Below are 19,555 nucleotides of genomic sequence, written 5' to 3'. Positions count from 1 at the left end.
TGGCGGACTTGGCCTCAGAGCTCCCCACCGGCAGGTAGTGAAAGGTGATCCTGAGGTTTTCCATTTCTAACGATGCGACTAAGGCGCTGGGCAGAGGCTAAGGACTGGGGATGTGGCTTTTTCCAAAGGGTGAACCGGCCGGCCTGTGACCAAAAGGGCCTTGGGGTTCCTATGGTAACTGAGGGTGGAGTCTGAGGGCTGGCTTGGGAGGAGTTTGGAGCTCCATCCTATTAGGAGTGAGCAGCTCACCTCAGCCAAAGGCCAAAGTGCAAACATTCCCACCCTGACCCCTGTGCCTCGTGCCTCTCACCAGGCAGGTCCTGGGGGAAGGGGTGGGACATCCTGCTTGGGCTCCAAGAAAAAGAAGGTTGTCAACGGGGGTGCTCAGGATGTGGGACCCCCAAGGACAGGGGATGCCAAAACAGGCAGGACCCTGGGTTCTAGAAAGGAATCCTTATTCTGTGCTTGTCCTCCAAATGACCCCAGAAGCCACCTTCATGTAAGGAAGCAGGACCCAAGCTGGCTGGGGAACGGGCTCCAAGGGAGGGGTGCCCCTGGCCAGGCCACCCAGCCCCTTAGCTGGGGGGAGCAGCTCACACTCTGGAGCTTGTGACAGGAAGGCTCAGGCATTCTGGAACTGGACTGGCCGTGCTTTAACCTGGGCATCACGGGGCTCCCGGCGGCATGCCTGCCCGCACTGAGCTCCCTTCTCCTGCTCTTTGATCCTCTGCCTCTCTGTTCTTCATCTATATCCTGCCCCCTTGATCTCGGTTCCTCCCCTCACCCAGCTAAGGTCTCCTTATCCAGCCTGGATGTCTGGTTGGCAGCAAAGGAGGTGGCCTGGACCAGCATCCTCGAGATAGACTTCCTCTTTCTGGAAGTAGGGGGACCCAGACCCCCGCTGTCATCGGCAGGACGGACTCCCATCCACCCGCTTTTAGGGGTACAACACCTGGGCCGTGTCATCGAGGGAGGAATCCCGAAGGCAGTTGTAGAGGCAGGAAATTGGGGACAGGATCACTGCTGGAGGCTTCCTGGGCTGGGAGAGGCAGAGACTGTGATTTGGGGTCCTGTACTGACCCCAACACAACAACAGGGGTCAGCTGAGATGCAGAAATGGCAGGGCTGCACCAGCTTGACAAACCTGACCCGGTCCAGGGCTGCCCCTGCAGTTGTCTCCTGGGGCGGGCAGGCTGGGAAACCAAAGATGCTGAGAGACTTCGGGGGATTGACCCCCACCCTCATCTCATCTTCCTGTTTGGGAGGGAGAAGTTAGGGGAAGACACTCAGGTGGTTTCCCTTCCCTTCCCAAGAGGCTGGGAGAACCTGCCTGGGCAGCATCTTGAAAGGGGGAATTGTCCTCCCAACCTAGCGCAGCATCTATACACACGTGTGTGTGTGTGTGTGTGTGTGTGTGTGTGTGTGTGTACTTGTGGGGGGTCCACGTCCTCCACTCCAGCCTCTGCCCCTCCTCCACAGCCGATGCAGACACTCCCCCCACATTGCCTCTAAACCAACCCCAGCTGTCAACATCTGGCCCACATCTGTCTCTTTCATGTGACTGGACCTCCACCCCAGATTCCCCCCTCCCCCCTTCAGGGGGCTGTAGGGCCGGGCTCCGAGCTCAAGGCCTCCCCTGCCTCACAAAGCCCCCTGCCAGGGCTAGGGAACCAGGGCAGGGGAGGGAGGGCAACCCCATCCCGGAGGTGCCCCAGGCTATTGGCAGAGCCGTCTGGAGCCGTTAGAAGCAGCTGCCGATGACTCATCTTCCACTGCCCCCACCCTCCCACCTCAAACACACCGTGGGGCTGGAAACCAAGCGCCCAGCCCCGTCTCCAGACCTCCGACCCCTCTCAGCCTGGCTCAAAAGCTCCTTCACACCAGTCCCCACCCTCCACCCACCCCACTCCCAATCATCCCCAGAGCCAGGACACTTTCCATTTTCTTTTATTTATACAAAACAATTGTTTTAAATATAATTTAAGAACCCCTCCAAGCACCAGTGTCTGTCTCTTGTTTCTAACACCACTGCCCCCCACACCCCCTCATGGACACAGCTTAGGGGTACTTGGGGGGGCAGGGAAATGTCTGGGGTTGCGGCGTGACCAAGGCACTGTTCTGGAAACACACAACGATGGGTCCCTGTTTCAACTTGGGCAAAGGAGGCGATAAACAGGTCCCCTCTAACACAAAAAGTTACAAGGACGGTATAAAAAAAAAAAAAAAAAAAGGGAAGGAAAAATAAGACCGAAAACAAAAACTAAAACTCAAAAACCTTCAATATGAAGGCAGCAGATGGGGGAGGGGCATTTACAAGGGAAAACCGAATTCGGTGGAGACAGCAGCAAGGTTGGGACATCCAAGTCCAATGATTTTGTCACTGGGCCAGGCCGCCCCTTCCTGCCTCACGACTCGCAGGCTAGTCCCCCCTTTTCTTTGGTCTGCAGGGTCGCTGCCCTTCAAGGTGAGGAGGGGCACCTGGGGGCTCTAATTGGGGATCGGAGGGAGGCCGTGGGGATTGTGCCCAACCCCCCCCCCGGGATGTTGGCAGATTCTGGGCACTTCTTTTCCTCCGGTCAGACCCAATCCCGAGGGAAGGGCTCCCACACCCTCAGTTTGGGGTTCCCCGCTTGGGGAGGGTCTGATTTCTACACTCCCGTACGGCCGAATCCCCAAATCCCTTCTCTCCAAATTACCAGCTCCCCGCCCCCATGGGTTCAAAGTGCAATCCAGTGGGGCCCGGGGATGGGAGCCTCTTGGGTCCCCACCCGATTCTGCCCCGGGAATAAGGGGAGCGGTGTCCCCAGCGTGGGAGTTCCTGCCGCTCCAGAGCTGGGGGGCCAGGCGAGGAGGCGCAGGTCAGTACTGGGGCGCTGGTGCCCCCGACCCTCCTGAGGCTCCAGGCTTGGCCTGGGACTTCATGTGCTGGACACTGGCCAGGATTTTTTTCTGATGCCCCGCCAGAGTGACTCCGATTCGGAGCAGGTCCCTGGGGAAGAATGAACAGCTAGGTGAGGCCACTGGGCTCCCGGGCGGCTCTCCTACCAAAACCCCATCCTCGCCTCGGGACTGTCCGCCAATCAGAATGGCCGGCGGGAAAGGGGGCTGACGTCAATAGTTGCCAGTCAGTTTCCGGAGGATTTAGGAGCCTCCACAGTTCTGCGCAGCCGCAGTAAGGAGCGGGGCTAGGTACCCGCGGGGGTCGAGATGCAGGAGGTGGGGCGGGCTGAGAGAGAGAGAGAGAGAGAGAAAGAGAGAGAGAGAGAGAGAGAGAGGGAAGGAAAGAAAGAGCTGGGTGGGTGGAGAGGAGGGGGCGGGAGAGGACAAAAACAAACTGCTCCCAGCCCCATCCTGATGCGGGGAGACGGGAATAAGGAAAAAAGAAGAGGTGAGAAATGGAGGGCAAGAGCTCGTGTCAGGGAACCCGTGTCAAGGCGAGGCTAGAGCAAGTCAGGGAGGAGATGCCCAGACCTGGTGGGGCAGACTGGCCCGGGACCTGCCTTCCAGGGAGAGGGAGGGCCTCCTGGACCCTCTGTGTCTGGGTTTATATTCCTTCTATTTCTGTGATTCAAACCTGGGGCAAGAAGAGTCGTTGGGAGAGAAATGGAAAGGCAGAAAGGAGGACCAGGGAGAGGCCAGCTAGGGAAAACCAGTATTTGGGAGGCGTTGGAATCATAAAACCATTTAACATTAAAGCTGGAAAGGCTCTCCAAAACCTAGTCCAACCTTCTCCTTTTATGGGTGGGAAAGCATCCAGAGTTGACACGTCGTTAATGTGAGAGCAGGGTCTGGAATGCAGACAGATGCACGAAGATACATACAGATTGCGAGGTGGGAGCGAGATGGCCCCGGGCTGAGATGGTGCAAGGGGGTGAGGCGCGCACAGCTGACCGGGAAGAATCCTGGGGCTCTCAGCCCCTGCAGCTGTTACTGCTTTGGCAGGGGAGGGGCTTTAGAAAACAGAGTTGGCACCAGGAGTTGACCCCAAAGGCCCCTGCTGAAACTGTGGACCTGATTCTGGTCCCCAAGCACCACCCCTCCTGGCTGCTTGGCCCTCACCACTCCCCCACCTCCATCTCCTGCCACGACTTACTCAGTGGAGATCTGGCTGACCAGCTCGAAGGAGCCAAACCCAGCGGCTGCAAAACTTTCTTCGTATCTTCCCATCTTGATGGCTCGAAGCCACTCGCCCACAGAGCCAAAAGCTGAGTAGTGAGGCTGCCGCTGATCCAGGAGGGGGTGCGAGGCCCTGGGAGGCAAGGATGGGGAGGACACACTGAGAACCAGCCCGTGTCAGGGTGGCGACGTAGAGCCCAGCCCTGGAGAGGTGGACAGGAACCATCCCACATACCACCAACGGGACGGATACTTCTCAGGGGGAAGCGAGGTTCTCAGGGGATGGCAGAGTGCAGGAAAGAGGGCCCATCCTCTGGGGTCCTCACCCGCCATTCTCGCGGGCCACGATTTTGAGGCTGGCAGGGTTCCGGATCATCTTGTCGAGGGCACTGACCACCTGGGGGAAGCGGGGCCGCGCGTTCCGGTCTTTCTGCCAACAGTCCAGCATAAGCTGATGCAGGGAGGTGGGGCAGTCTGGGGGCGGGGGCAACCGGTAGTCCTGTTCAATGGCATTGATCACCTGGAATGACAGGTAGAAGCACTGGGTGAGGATGTCAGGGAAAACGAGGCTGCCAAAGGACCCCAGGGAAACGGCGACTTCACAGATGCCGGGATGGCTGCTACAACACCCCCAGAAGGGCAGTTCTGGGGGGCTCCTGGCCAGGGCCGAGGCCACTGGCTGTGGCTCAGCGTCCCAGAAGCGCGTGAGCTATGATCCAGACATGTAACTTCCCAAGGCTGCCCTCCATCGCTGTGTCCTTCTGTGACCAGATAGGCTGTATTGAGCCCTTGGATACAGAGATCAGCTCCTCACAGCGCCACCCTCACCACCTCAAGGACCAAGCAGTGATGAGCTCTCTGAGAACCAACCCCCCCCACCCCCCACCCCCACCGCCCCATATCCCAAGAGAGAGGACGTTCCAGGAAAGCTTGGTAGGACACTTACATCCTGATTGCTCATATCCCAGTACGGCCGTTCCCCAAATGACATGACCTCCCACATCACAATCCCATAGCTCCAGGCATCACTGGCAGATGTGAACTTCCGGAATGCAATGGCCTCAGGGGCTGTCCATCGGATGGGAATCTTTCCTCCCTAAAGATGGGGGAGGAAAAGGTGAGCTGGGGGACTCACAGGACTCAGGCATTCTGCCCCCCACCTTTGCGTTTCCCCCAGCTCAGGCCTCCTTTCTTTCTGGGACCCAAACACCCAGCTCCCCGACTCTGTTCTTTTCCTAGACACCCGGTAGCCAGGTTCCTTAAGCTGCCCCCCCTGCCCCCACAAAGTCTACTCTTACAACCTGTCTTGGACCAGAGCTGTCAAGCCCTCAGCCTCCCAACTTTCCAACCTGCCCTGCTCACCTGGCCCTAGGAACCTAGTTCATATGCCTGCGCCCCAGCCTCACCAGAGAGCTCGTGTAGGTGGGATCAGAAGAGTTCTCCTCCAGGAATCGGGAGAGGCCAAAGTCTGAAACCTTGCAGACGAGGTTGCTGTTGACCAAGATGTTGCGGGCAGCCAGGTCTCGGTGGACGTAGCTCATCTCAGCAAGGTACCGCATGCCCGAAGCGATGCCCCGTAACATGCCCACGAGCTGGATGACGGTGAACTGGCCGTCGTTCAGCTGGAGATGGACATGGCGGGGGCGTGGTTCGGACAGCTCACCCACCGCTCCCCCTTCCTTCCACGTTCTAAACAGTATTTGTCCCTCCCAGACCCAACTCACAGACCCACCTGTAGGACTGGCCTGCTGACATCCCAGGTAAACCACCCCCTTTCTTTAAAAAAAAAAAAAAAAAAAATTCTTTATTTTATTTATTTTCTTATTTTTAAATTTTATTATTTGAAATCTATAGACGGTTTATTTTATTTTATTTTTTGGTCGTGCATGCGGGATCTTAGTTCCCCGACCGGGTATCGAACCTGGGCTCCCTGCATTGGGAGTGCGGAGTCTTAACCACTGGACCGCCAGGGAAGTCCCTCCCTCCTTTCTTTTACCCTGAGTTCTCTCAGCTCTTACTATGGTATCGTGACACAATGCTTACAATTGTCCCACTTTCAAATATTTGCTTTCAGTCTCTCGTAATTAGATTATAAGGAGACATTTTAAGATTTTCTTCCATTTAACCTAGTACAGTGCTTTACATCCAGGAAATACTCAGCAAATGCCTTTGATCTATGTTCTCTTTATTTGACAGCAACAGAGCGCTGACAGTTACGCGCGTGCTCTGAAGCCACCCTTCGACAGGTGGAGATGCGTGCGTCGGTGCTGAACCTGCCACAGTCTCGCTCGGCCCTCTTGGACCAACTGTATGCAGGATGCAAGAGAACATGAGGAATCGGGTGTGATCAGTGACCACAGCACCAAACCCAAGGTCTAAAGCCCGACCTTGAGCTTTATAGAGCTGCCTCTCACCAGGTAAGCCGACCAGTCATGGACAGTTAACTCAGCCCACCTTCTGGGTCCAGCTAGCACGCAGGGGACCCTCGGCAGCCCTCCAGGGCCAGCAACACAGAGCTCAGAAACCGAACTCTGAATCCATCCTCCAAGCCTGCACCCACCCCACGCCTCACATCTCAGCTGGTGGACTCACTTCCAGACGCTCAGGGTAGAGACCTCGGAGTCTCCCACTCCCATGGCTTACAGTCCATCAGCAAGTTCTGCTGACTGTGCCTCCAAAACGCACCCCAAACCAACCACTTCTGCGCATTCACTGCAGCCCCCGTGGCCTGAATGATGCCAGTGTTCTCATCGGCTCCTATCCCCCAGCATCCGTCAGAGGGATCTCCTCAAATCACCTCCCTCTCCTGCTGAAAAGCTTCCCCTCAGACTTCTAATCGCATCCAAACTTCTAAGGTCACGAGGCCCAGCCGCCAACCGCAACGTGATCCACTATCACTCCTCTGCTGACCTGGTTCAGCTTCACCGGCCTTTCTGCTTCTTAAACAGGCTGGGATCCCGCCCACCCTGGGTTGCTACTCTCTGCCCCCGACACGCTTCCCCCCATCTTCTCATGGCTGGCTTTCTCATCTACCCAAACGTCATCTCTTCTAAGATAGACCCCCTTCCCTTTCCTGCAACCGGACAATGGAACAGACTCCCGTATCCACAAGGGAGGGTCAGGCCATCCTGGCAGTGCTCCAGGCCTCAGCATCCCTCGTGTTGGCAGCCGGGTAGCCTGTGTCTCCTGATGCGGTGCCACGGGAAGTACACGGCTCCCCCTGATGTAGGCTGGCCACAGACGTTTAATTTTGAACTTAGCACAACATTAATAGACATTGCTTCCCTTACAGGAAATACAGAGAAACAAGCTAGATGACCCCACAAGGAAGAATCCGATAAATCCCGAAGATAAGACATTCAAGTGGACAAGTGGCCCAGCCCTTCAGTGTATCAGAACCCCACCAAGGGACTGTCCTGGATGTAGAAAAGGCTCAAAACAATAACCACAGGTGCAATGCTTGATCCTGAACTGGATGCCGGGACATTTTGGGGACAACTAGAGAAATATGAGTATCAAGTTGGCATTAGGTGATACCAAGGAATTGTTGTAATTCTGTTAAACGCAATGTTACTTTGTTATGTAGAAAAACGTTTTGGGGACTTCCCTGGTGGTCCAGTGGTTAAGACGCCGCACTTCCACGGCAGGGGGAGCGGCTTCAATCCCGGGTCAGGGAAATTCCGCACGCCGCGTGAAGTGGCCAAAAAAAAGAAAGTTTTGGTTTTTTACAGAAGATGCACAGGAAAGTTTAAAAAATAATAAAATTCATACAGTTTTGTTAAGGTAGCAAAAATGAGCTCTTCTCTCTCATTTCTATGATCCTGTTTCATTTTTTTCACATCTGAAATCATGTTTACTTTTTGTAAAACCTTGTTTGTACTTGTTAGTCTTCAGTCTCCCCCATTACGCCACCAACTCTCCAAGAGCAGAGACGGTCACGGCTCTATCCCCCGAGGCCCAGTACAGTGGCTGCTACACAACGAGGCGCTCAGTAAATATTTGTCACGAGGACAGACGACAACCCCTCCATGTCCCAGGGTCAGCCGGCCCCACAGGGAGACCAATCCCAGGACTCAACCTTCCCTGGTGGAGAATGAAGGGCAGAGGGGCAGTGACGCAGGACCCACTGTCTGTCCCGGGTTCTGAGCTCCTTGCTTGCACTACGGGAGCACAGGGTGGATGCGGAAAGCTGGGAGCAGGGGGTCTCACCCTCAGGAAGGAGTCCAGAGCGCCATTCTCCATGAACTCGGTGAGAATCATGACGGGCACGCTGTTGGTGACCACGCCCTCCAGGCGGATGATGTTGGGGTGCTCGAACTGGCCCATGATGGAGGCCTCGCTCAGGAACTCCCGCCGCTGCCGCTCCGTGTAGCCGCCCTTCAGGGTCTTGATGGCCACACAGCTCTCCTTCTTCCCTGGGGCCTTCAGCCGCCCCCGGCACACCTCCCCAAACTCGCCTTCAGGAAGGAGGCCGAGGGTCAGCTCTCCTGACCCGCCCCCCCCCCCCGCCCCTGGCCCCAACCCCAGGTCCGGCCCTGCAGTCCCTCTCCCCACCCCTCCCCCCGACCCGGGCACCCAGGCATCTTCCTCTCACCTGCGCCAATCACCTCTTCAATCTTGACATAGGAGACATCGATCTCTTTGGCAAATTCCCTCACAGCCTCATTAGGGTCTTCGTAAGTGAAGGGGTCAATGTAGACCTTAGTACCTGAGGAATCACGTGGGGCTTGTCAGGCACCACTGCATTCAGATGCCCTGGTCCCTGGCTCACAGCTCGCACCCCAGCCCTATCTCCTCCAGGATGGGCCTACCCACCGTGCCCAATGAGATACTGTCCGTGTTTGTCTGAGTATTCAGCTTCTCTCCCGTTGCTCTGCTTCCTGTAGCCGATGGGAAAGAAGAGGTAAACTGAGTCACACATCTCGATGTTTCCAGAGGGGAAGGATGGGAATCAGAGAAGGTTCCAGGTGAAAACAGGCTCCCGGGACATCGGGGGAGGTTTGCCCTGGAGCAGGAGGGCAGGTGGCCAGCTACACAGGGCTTCGCAGGGGCCCCCGGGTGCCCAGAGCCCTCACCTGAGGCAAAGGACAGCAATGACGACGACCACGAGGACCAGCACCGCGCCCACGACCGCCGTGCCAGCAATCAGGGCCAGCTGTTCCCGCCAGCTCTCGTTCTCTGGAGAAGAACTGGTGATCAGGGGGACCCGGCGGGCCCGTGGGCTCCCCTCAAGTCCCTCAGGGCAAGCAAAGAAGTTTCCCAGCCCTGGTGGGTTTGATTTTGTTCTGTTATAAATACTGGAAACCACAAAAGGTTCCACTTGAACAGAAGGTTCCAAAGGCTAAAAATGAAAAGGTTCGTAGACAAAAAGTGGAAACAACCCAAATGTCCATCAACGGATGAATGGATAAATAAAATGTGCCGCAGCCATTCAATGGAGTATTTTTCAGCCACGAGACGGAATGAAGTCCTGACATGTTCTACAACACGGATGAACCTTGAAAACATCATGCCACGTAAAAGAAGCCAGTCCCAAAAGACCGTATCGTACGCCTGCATTTGTATGAAAGGTCCAGCACAGGCAAACTACAGACACAAAAGGTAGACTAGGCTTCCCTAGTTGCGCAGTGGTTGAGAGTCCGCCTGCCGATGCAGGGGACACGGGTTCGTGCCCCGGTCCGGGAAGATCCCACATGCCGCGGAGCGGCTGGGCCCGTGAGCCATGGCCGCTGAGCCTGTGCGTCCAGAGCCTGTGCTCCACAACGGGAGAGGCCACAGCGGTGAGAGGCCCGTGTACCGCAAAAAAAAAAAAAAAAAAAAAAAAAAAAAAAATCAATCCGCGGGACTTCCCTGTCAGTCCAGTGGTTAAGACTCCAAGCTTCTGGGCTTCCCTGGTGGCGCAGTGGTTGAGAGTCCGCCTGCTGATGCAGGGGACACGGGTTCGTGCCCCGGTCCGGGAAGATCCCACATGCTGCAGAGCGGCTGGGCCCGTGAGCCATGGCCGCTGAGCCTGCGCGTCCGGAGCCTGTGCTCCGCAACGGGAGAGGTCACAACAGTGAGAGGCCCGTGTACCGCCAAAAAAAAAAAAAAAGTAGACTAGTGTTTGCCAGGGGCTGGGAGGTAATGGAAGAGTTATAAGCATCTCTTTTTTGAGGTGCTGAAATGATCTAAAATTAATTGCGGTGATGGTTGCACAACTCTGTGAATATATTATAAGTCAATGAATTATACATTTTATTTTATTTTAAAATTTATTTATTTTTATTTTTGGCTGTGTTGGGTCTTTGTTTCTGTGCGAGGGCTTTCTCTAGTTGTGGCAAGCGGGGGCCACTCTTCCTTGCGGTGCGCGGGCCTCTCACTATCCCAGCCTCTCTTGTTGCAGAGCACAGGCTCCAGACGCGCAGGCTCAGTAGTTGTGGCTCACGAGCCTAGTTGCTCCGCGGCATGTGGGATCCTCCCAGACCAGGACTCGAACCCGTGTCCCCTGCATTGGCAGGCAGATTCTCAACCACTGCGCCGCCAGGGGAGCCCATGAATTATACATTTTAAATGGGTGAATCATGGTGTATGAGTCATATCTCAATAAAATGGTTAAAAAAGTTCAAAAGTTTAGAAAACCACTGAGCCAGCATACAAAATCTATCATAGTGTCACCTCAGTTAATCCTGGGAGCCCTGTGAGAGAGGCCTTATATTTCCATTTTTTTGGATGAGAGAGCTGGGGCTCAGGGGTCAACTTTTTGCTAAAGGTCACATAGCTGGAGAGCCGCTGAGCTGGCCTTCACACCCAGCTGTTGCTTTTGGTTTCTACATCTTATCCCCAGGCCAAAATGCCTCGTGGTTGAGAGAAAGAGAAGCGTGGGGCTGTGGCTTTGGGGGTCCTGAGGGCAGAGCCAAGGCCTCCCGCCTGGTCAGGTCAGCCAACCCCACCCGCATCCGGCTCCCCGGGCTCACCGTCCAGCTGGGTCTGGCTGTGGTGCTCCTGGCCGAAGGGCCCGTAGCCAGCCTCGGAGCGCGCCCGCACCTGGACCAGGTAGCTGGCTCCCCGCTTCAGTCCCCGCAGCTCTGCCCGGTTCTCCGATGTCTTCAGGAACCGCACACTGCTGGGGCCCTCTGCGCCCTGTTCAGGAGAGGGGACTGGCCGTGAGCCAGGGCCCCTAGATTCCACTGCTCCTTCTGCCTCCCCCCGCCCTGGGCCTGCATCCCTAGCATCTCTGTCCTGCTGAGTGGCAGGTGCGGCCTTTGTGCTCACTTATGTATGCACTGTGCCTTGTGTTTTGCATTAATTATATCATTTAATCCTTGTAGCGCTTCTGTGGGATAGGTTCCATTATCCTAAGCATTTTTGGGGGGTGGGGGGGGGCCTCGCCGCGGGGCATGCGGGATCTTAGTTCCCCGACGAGGGATCGAACCCATGCCCCCTGCAGTGGAAGCACAGAGTCTTAACCACTGGACTGCCAGGGAAGTCCTATCCTAAGCATTTTACAATGAGGATATTAAGCTCAGAGAGGCCAAGGGGTTGACACAAGGTCACTTGGCTAGTACGTGGCAGAGGGCTGCAATTCAGGTGTCCTGGTCCCTGGAGCGGATCCCACTGCCCACCCCCACCCCTGGGGCGGGGCCTGGTCTCACCTTCTCGTGATACTTGACCTCGTAGTCCAGCACTGCCCCGCTGGGTGCCCAGGGAACAGCCCATGCCAGGCTCAAGCTGCTGGGTGATGACCGAGTCACCCTGATGTCGGACACTGGGGGCGGCACTGCAAGAGACAGACGCCTTGGGGCCCTTGATCGTGGCAGGTTTGTCTCTCATCTTTCCCAGCTCCTCCTCTACTGGCCACTCTTGTCTCGGTCCCCCAGCTGTTTCCGGAATTCCTTGTGGCTCTCTCTGCCCCGTCCTGAACTCTCCAGTCCACCTCTGCATCTTTTTTTTTTTTTTTTTTTTTGCAGTACGTGGGCCTCTCACTGTTGTGGCCTCTCCCGTTGCGGAGCACAGGCTCCAGACGCGCAGGCCCAGCGGCCATGGCCCACGGGCCCAGCAACTCCGTGGCATGCGGGATCCTCCTGGACCAGGGCACGAACCCGCGTCCCCTGCATCGGCAGGCGGACTCTCAACCACTGCGCCACCAGGGAAGCCCCACTTTTGCATCTTTTTAATTCTCTTTCTGCCTCTTGCCCCAAAGGCCTTGACCCGCTATATTTCCTGGGGATCCCACTCCCCAGCTGCTGCCTTTTCCCCCTCAGGCCTTTAGACTGTCCATATCCCTCGCGAGCCTTTCCCACCAACGCCTCTCCCATCCGACCACAGGCTGCCCCCTGCCCCCAGCCCCCAGTCTCACCCTCACGGTCAGTGGTGACATTCACAGCCTCAAATGGAACTGGCCCGCTGGCTAAGGAGGACACCCCGTTCACGGCGGTGACCTCGAAGGTATAGGTGAAGTCAGGACGCAACCCACGAATGGCCACCCAGGGCTCCATCAGGTCCCGGGGGCCGGGGTCGAAGGTCAGGTCTCCCCCGCAGGGCGTGCAGGAGCCGCCGGGGCGGCACTCCCGGCACCGGAGCGCATAGGTGAGGTCCTCTCGGCCTCCCGACTCGAGGGGGGCACTCCATTCCAGGCGCAGGGAAGAGCCGTTCAGGCGGGGAACCACGCTTCTCGGGGCGGACGGAGGGGCTGCAGGAGACCAGGACGTCAGGCAGAGGCTGAGCAGACGGGCAGGGGACGGGGAGTGGGACAGACAGGCAGCCACACTGACGTCTTGTCTTGGCCGGGCACCAGGCCAGGGTCAAGAGGAGGAAGGTGTGGGAGGAGGATGGGACTGGGGTCGGGGGTCCACCCCAGGGGTCACTGGCCACTTACTGGTACAGGGTGCACCTCGGGGGTCTGTGCGGGCCCTGAAGTACCCGATGCGACACTGGCAGATGGGCGAGCCAATGGTGTTGGAGTGGCTGTTGGCTGGGCACGGCTGGCAGGACCCCTCCCCAGACAGGGGCTTGAAGGTGCCCTGAGCACAGGCTGCGAGAAAGCATCCATCAGAGACATTCAGCGGGGGGGACCAAAAAAAGGACATTCGGCAGCTATTAAAGTCGCACGAGGTGCAAAAGGGAGAACAGGGAGGGAGAAGCACCTCTAAGAGAAGACCTCCCTCCAGACCAGGGGTCTGAACCCGGACGTGTACCCCCAGCCACTCCACGGCAGCCGGGTGAAACCCAGACCCCTGCTCCGAGGAAAGATTTTAAATGCACACCACAAAATACACAGATTACCAAGAAAACCAAATAACTAAAAATAGTGATCGAAACATGAAGAAACTTTGCAACACAGCAACGTGTGTTTCTGTACCAACAAGATACAGCGGCAAGGCTGACAGGCGAGGAAATACTGAAGTCACCATGAGCGAAAAACAACATTTTGCCAGTCTTGCGTCATCTCTAATGGGCTGTGAAAACACCCAGGATTTGAATGGGGCCCAAGTTTCAGGTCCTGCTCGACCGTTGGGCTGTGGCTGACACTCCGTAAGAGGAGTGGCCAATTTCAGGTAAAGATGAGTGCAAAGAAATAGTCATTTTTTTTCCCTTCCACCAAAGTTCACAGATTCCCCTACATTCTACCTACAAAACCCAGGTTAAGAAACTCTGCTCTGGAGAAAAGGCTACGTGAGAATTCAATATCAGTAAATTTGACGAAACCATAACAAAAAAGACTACAGACCGTGAAGCCTTTGTCCTCTGAGTCCAATAAGGTCCCCCAGCCCCGAGGACAGTCCCACAGCCCAGAAAGGAATTGGACATAGATAGAAGGATGAGTGTGGAAATGATGGAGAGCTCAGAACTGTGCTGGGGGCCCTGAAAACACACCCTCCAGTAACTGAGTGCCCAGGAGAATAAAGAACTTTTAAAATGGAAATTTAAGAAGCGGATCCAAGAGCAGGGTACCAGCCAGGCCTCCTGCAGACATGGGCAAGCTCTGTGGGGGAAGGGCTAGCCCTCACCTCGGCACCTGGTATTCCCCTCGGCGGCCTCAAACCCTGGAGCACAGCTGCAGCCCGTGACCGGCTGCTCAGCCCACTGGCCATCCTCCCGGCAGTAGAGGCTCGGGCTGGGGCCAGGGGCGGGCACGGCATCGGCCACGCAGCTCCCCGCCACGGGAACCACCAGCTCACGAGGCACGGTCTCCGGGAAGCAGGTGAGGTTCACGGTCAGCTGGGCGCACTTCTTATAGAAGAGGTGCAGGGACAGCAGGGCCATGCAGGCGCCCTGGTCCTGGAAGGCCAGATAGAAGCCGGCCTTGGTGAGCGGGCCCAGACGCAGCGTCTTGACGTTCACCTTCCCGGTGGCCTCGGCCCCGGGGCGCTTCCGGGTCAGGTGCTCAGCAGCAACTGTGTCCACCTGCCAGGTTGGGGAAGAGACTCACTGCCGCTGTCCTCCATTCCCCCAGGACCCCGCTGGACTGTCTTCTTCCCAGCTCACCCTCTCCCTGACCTGCCTGCCTCCTGTTCCAGAACCTTCTCTCCACCGTTCCCAACGTACGCTTTCCTGCAGGCCCCAACATTGTCCATTAACACCCGCCGAGCTCCTATGATGCATCCAGCCACTGTCCCGCACCCCCTTTCTGTGCATTCACTCATCCTACAGACACTTATCAACACCCACTCTGTGCCAGGCCCTGGCCTCCACGCCAAGGAACCAGAAATGAAGGCAACGCTGATGAGCTAATGATAAATTAAAAGTATGATGAGTGCTACGGCAGGCGGGACCCCAGGGCAGGGCACATCAGCAAAGGCGTCCCGAGGGGCACCTCGGAGCTGGAAGTTACAAGGCGAGGAGTTGGGTGGGAGAGGCAGAGAGAAGGCATTCTAGGGTGAGGCATCAGCTGGTGCAAAGGCAGGGGGCTGTAAAGGGGCGAAGTGTACTCAGAGAATGGGGAAGTGTAGGGGGGCCCAGCACATGGAGTAGAGCGGCTGTCTCACCTAGCAGGCCACCCTCTCCCCTCCTCAGACCCGGGCCTCTTGCTTCTCGCCCCCAGCGCCTCTAGACCACAGGCCGGCCCCAGACCCCACCTTGGCCTGGGGCACCTGGGTACCTTGATGTAAGGGTTCTCCATCCAGGCTGGCGTGTGGGCCGTGGCCGTGTCCGCGTCGCTCTCAAAGTAGAAGACGGTGAAGGTCTCCTTGCAGGAGCGGCCGGCCCGCGGCAGGGAGAGGCACTCCAGCATGGTGAAGCGCAGCGTGGCATACACGTGCACGGCGCCCCGCCGGGGCACCCAGCCCGTGCGCAGCCAGTGGGCCAGGCCTGGGGCCCGCTGCACGTCACACACCTCGTAGGTCCGAACACTGTGCTGCTCCTCGTCCAGGCCGCTCAGCTCCTCCCACTGCGGGGAGAAGGGCGCTCAGCCTGGGGGCTGCTAAGTGGGTGGGTGAAGGTCAGTGCCATAAAGCCACGAGGGGCTGGAGAGCAAGGGCTCAGAGGATACCTGCTTCGGCTGCTGCGACGGCTGTGTGTGTGTGTGGGGGGGGCCTGGGAAGCAGGAGCACAGGTGGACCCCCTCCCTCGGTTTCTCTCCAAGCCCCAGCTCTTACCTGTCCCTCTACCTGAGGGAATGTCACCCACTTCAGATCGGCAGTTTCCAATTTTGTGTTCAGTAGGGTCTCTAAGACAGACAGACAGAGTCAGTAAGCGCTTGGGAGAGACACCAGGAAGCCCAGATCCCTGGGAGCTGAGACAGACAGACAGGCCGAGGAGGGGAGCGAGCCCTGCCCTCTGCCCCCCCAGCAAGCCCAGACTCCCAGCCTCTTTTCTGAGTGCCAGCCCCGCCCCTGACAGCTGACAGGCACGGAGCTGACCTTCGGGACTCCCAGATCTAGGCCTCTGTGAACTGCTGTGCCCCAGAGGAGAAGGGGGGACACAGATGCTGAAAGGGGAAAAAGGCAAACAGCTCAGAAAGGGCTAAGCTAGAGCCCAGACCTGACCCTGACCCCGAGGTGGGATACAGGGACACCCCTCCCACCAGGGCCTGCCTCAGCCTCTGCAGTCCGTTCCCAAATCCAAAGAACGTGCTGCCTCCGTCCCCACCCCCCCTTCAGACCAAACACCCCAGCCCTTCAGATCCTTGAAGGTGGTGCTGACCTCCTGAGGCCCAGCCCTGACCCCCCATTCCCTCCCCCCAGCTAGCTGCCCTCGGAGGAGGAAGTGCTGGAGGCCGGGACGCTTGGGTTCCTGCCCTGGGCCCCTGTGTGCAGGGGCCTCACATCTGGATTTGGTTATGGGAAGGAAAAGGGGAGGAGATTTTAGGGGTGTGTGTAAGGGGGGCGGTGAGCACACCTGGCTCTGCTCTGGCCTCTCTCTGGGGAGGAGAGGGGCGCGGCTCTGGCGGAAGGTGGGGATTAGGTGAAACTGCACAGCCCCCCCCACGCCCCCCGCCCCTGGCTGAGGGGGCGGGGAGGGAGGGTAGGGGAATCCCCTCGCAGACTTGTGGGTGGGGTGCTGCAGGCCTGCCCTGGGAGGAGCCGAGAGGGGGCCCCCAGGGGAGCCAGCAGCACACCTGGGACCAGGGCCCCCCTCCCTGGTGGGAGCTGCAGGAGAGAAGGGAAGGCAGGTGGGCGGGCAGCCTCCTCCCAGGGACCAGGTGATGTCCACGGAGGGCAAGGGGTCAGGCGGGACCCCGGCCAGGCAGCTGGGGGTGAGGCCTGGGCCCCCATGGATGGCGGGAGACAGCCCAGCACGCTGGGGACAGGATGCCCGGGTTCTGGGAAGGGGGCGGATAGAGGCTGCCGTCTCCACCCTCCATTGTTCCAGACTGGATAGTGTTTTCCTGTCTCCAATTTATACACTGTCTCTGTTTCAGGCTGTCCCGGGCGCTCTGAGCGGCTCACTTTCTCTCACCCTCTCTCTTTGATCTGTCACTTCTTTTGCCTCCCACCTCTCTCTCCCGCTCTCCATCCACCTCCATTTCTCTTTCTGACTGTCACTCTGCTTTCTGTCTCCCACCTTTCACCATCCCTGGGGCACAGAGCCTTGGATAAAAGACTGAACTCTCGTCTCAGTCTCCTCATCTGTAAAATGGGAGCAACAATACATCCCACCCACAGGGCTGTTGGAACCCTGAAAACATAAAGCACTCAGCATGGGCCTCGGGCCCAGAAAGCACTGAGGTAATAGAAATTAGAAGTTACTCCCTGTTCCTCTTCGCATCTTTCTTTCTCTCTCACCACACATCATCCCGACGGGTTTTCTCCCTGCTTTACTTTCCCCTTTCTCTCCCACAGTTCTTTCCCCATCTTTCCCCAAGCCCAGCAAGTCTCTCCTCTTCCCCCACACCCAGCCTTTGATCCCCAGCCCAGAGCAGCACTGCCCAGCCTGGGGGAGAGGGGTTTCTAACTGCCTTTGATTCCTTCTCCTCAGTAGCCCCCCATGGCCCACTCCCCAGAGACCCCTTTGATTCCAGGCAGTGAAGGAGGGGAAGGAGGCAGCTCATTGAAAGGAGATTAGGGCCATGGGAGGAGGGTTTACAGGGCTCTTGGCTCCCCCTCTAGGGGTTGGGGGGAGGGCAGACTCATGGATAAAGTAACATTTTGGCTGGGGTGGGGGGATGCAGAAAAATTAGAAGTTTAAGAGAGACAAGTAGACAGCAGTTAAGCTGAGTTCAGGGCACACGGGGGCTGTGTAGGTCAGTTTCTGCCGGCCTAGGGTTAGAGGAAAGGACTCTGGTGGGACTGGGGCAGGGTCTAGACAGCATTTAAAGGGCTGGGGTGCAGCCTGGGGAAACCAGGGAAGGGGCCTCCCTGGCGCAGGGGCCGTGGCTTTGGGAGAGATCTGGAGGTTTGGAGTGTGAGTGCAGAAGGTGGCCATCCCCACGGCGGTGTGTGGAATTGTAGGGTCAAGGTGTGAATGCTCCGGAATGGGGGGGTGGGGGTAGTTTTATGGGCTAGCACAAAGTTCTGCCTTGTCTTGTTCCTCCAGAAATGTTTCCTCCTGTTTGGCAGAGGTGGGAGGAGAGGACAGAAACTTTGGAGAGAGTTTTGAAGATGGGAGTAGAAAATTGGAGAGAAAAGGAAAGGCTGCCAAGGGCGTCTGGAGTCCGGAGTAAGAGTGTGGGGAGCCGGGACCGGGGCATGTCCCGGGACAGAGCTCGCCTCCATCTCTTTCCCAAACAAAAGAAAACTCCACTCCCCGCTGGGCCGCCTCCTCCCCGCCCCCCTCCCGGGCTAGCACTATCGGTCCGGAGTGTTCGCTGTTGGGGTGCCGGGTTTGGGGGAGACAGATGTCGGCCCTTCCACCCCGAGGTCCATCTTCGGGGGACCCCAGAAGTGGCGGGGTGACTCCAAGTAAACTCACCTTCTAAAGCGGCTACAAGCGAAGCCCAGCAGAGCAGAGCCCGGAGCTCCATGGCGCCGCCTCACTCTGGTTGAATCCGATCCGAGTTTGGGGGGCGCTAGCCCCCCCAGGTCTAAACCCCCCCCCCGAGCGGGTGTACGTCGACTCCCCGCGCTGAACTCGGTCGGGGCCCTCAGCGCGGGCCCATGCGGGCGCGCCGGGCACCCGGTGGCGGCGCCCAGATGTGGCCCCGCGTCCCAGCCGCGCGCGCAGACGGGAGGGCGGGGGCGTCCTGGCAGCGGCCGCGCGGGGCGCGAGCAGAGCAAGACGTGGCTGGAGTCGGGGTCCCTCCGGGGCCTCGGGGTCCCGCCCCGGGTGGCTGGGGGTGGGCCGGCCGCTCGCGCTCTCCCCCCCTCCCTGGAGTGGCGCTGCTTGCGCCGCCGGGCCGAGTGCGCTCCGCGTCGGCAGGGAGGGTGGGAGCGGAGCGGGGACGGGATCGGGAGGGAGGGGACTGCGGCGCGGGGCCGAGCAGGCTGGGGTTGGGCCGGGCGGCGCCTGGCCGGGGAGGGCCGGGCGCGCGGGGGGCGGGGGGAGTTACCCCCCAGCCCAGGCGAGGCGAGGGGGCCGGGGCGTGCTGATTGGAGCGCGCGCTGCTGAATAATTCATGAGGGAAGCGGAGCGGGGCGTCGAGCTGAGCAGGTCGGGAAGTTGGGAGAAAGTTTGGCGAAGGGGGAGGGGCGGCGGGTGCGGAGCCCGGGGACCGCCCAGACCTGCCCCGTGGCCGTGCGCCCCTGATCCGGACCGCGCGTGTCGGGGCCGGAGCCCAGGGACCCCCGGGTCAGGTCCGAGCCCGGCAGACACCAGGGAGCAGAGAAACACACCCCGCAGCATGGAGGGCCGCACGCTCGAAGCCCTATCCGATCTTCCTGCGGACTTCGGATTCCCACCACCCCCTGGTTGGCGCAGGGGACCGTGTTTGGGGGAAATTTTTAAAGATGGAGGGTGGCCCAACGGGCCCCAAGGCAGCGGTCTCAGCTTAGATACGCCTAGAGCGAACGTTCACACAATCATTTAACAAACATTAAGTATTGGGGACCTACTGTGCGCGCAACGCAGCGCTGAAAAATGTGCA

The 19,555-nt window shown here is 58.3% G+C and overlaps 1 protein-coding gene across 1 annotated transcript; it reads right to left on the bottom strand.

Annotated features, from left to right (window-relative positions):
* Positions 1-1,933: 1,933 nt before the first annotated feature.
* EPHB4 (EPH receptor B4) lies at positions 1,934-18,884 on the bottom strand. Its single transcript, XM_004268861.3, has 17 exons — positions 18,445-18,884; positions 15,690-15,760; positions 15,194-15,481; positions 14,103-14,499; positions 12,971-13,126; positions 12,452-12,784; positions 11,748-11,872; positions 11,070-11,235; positions 9,192-9,294; positions 8,932-8,996; positions 8,711-8,824; positions 8,326-8,573; positions 5,523-5,738; positions 5,063-5,212; positions 4,443-4,636; positions 4,094-4,249; positions 1,934-2,989 (listed from the first exon to the last, which is right to left on the bottom strand). The coding sequence occupies exons 1-17, from the start codon at positions 18,494-18,496 to the stop codon at positions 2,860-2,862; spliced, it is 2,964 nt and encodes a 987-aa protein (XP_004268909.1). The 5' UTR covers positions 18,497-18,884; the 3' UTR covers positions 1,934-2,859.
* Positions 18,885-19,555: the final 671 nt, after the last annotated feature.

The sequence above is a fragment of the Orcinus orca genome, chromosome 16 (genome assembly GCF_937001465.1).
Source record: "Orcinus orca chromosome 16, mOrcOrc1.1, whole genome shotgun sequence".
Taxonomy (NCBI): domain Eukaryota; kingdom Metazoa; phylum Chordata; class Mammalia; order Artiodactyla; family Delphinidae; genus Orcinus; species Orcinus orca.
This window is presented reverse-complemented; position numbering and strand designations above follow the sequence as displayed.

Bases quoted from the DNA above. Each gene is read 5' to 3' on its own strand.
- EPHB4 (XM_004268861.3), bottom strand. From the start codon at position 18,496: ATGGAGCTCCGGGCTCTGCTCTGCTGGGCTTCGCTTGTAGCCGCTTTA. The intron at 11,873-12,451 runs GTGAGACTGGGG...TGTCTCTTGCAG, and splicing joins TGTCACCACTGACCGTGAGG to TGCCGCCCCCAGTGTCCGAC. The intron at 11,236-11,747 runs GTGAGACCAGGC...TCTCCTGAACAG, and splicing joins AGGTCAAGTATCACGAGAAG to GGCGCAGAGGGCCCCAGCAG.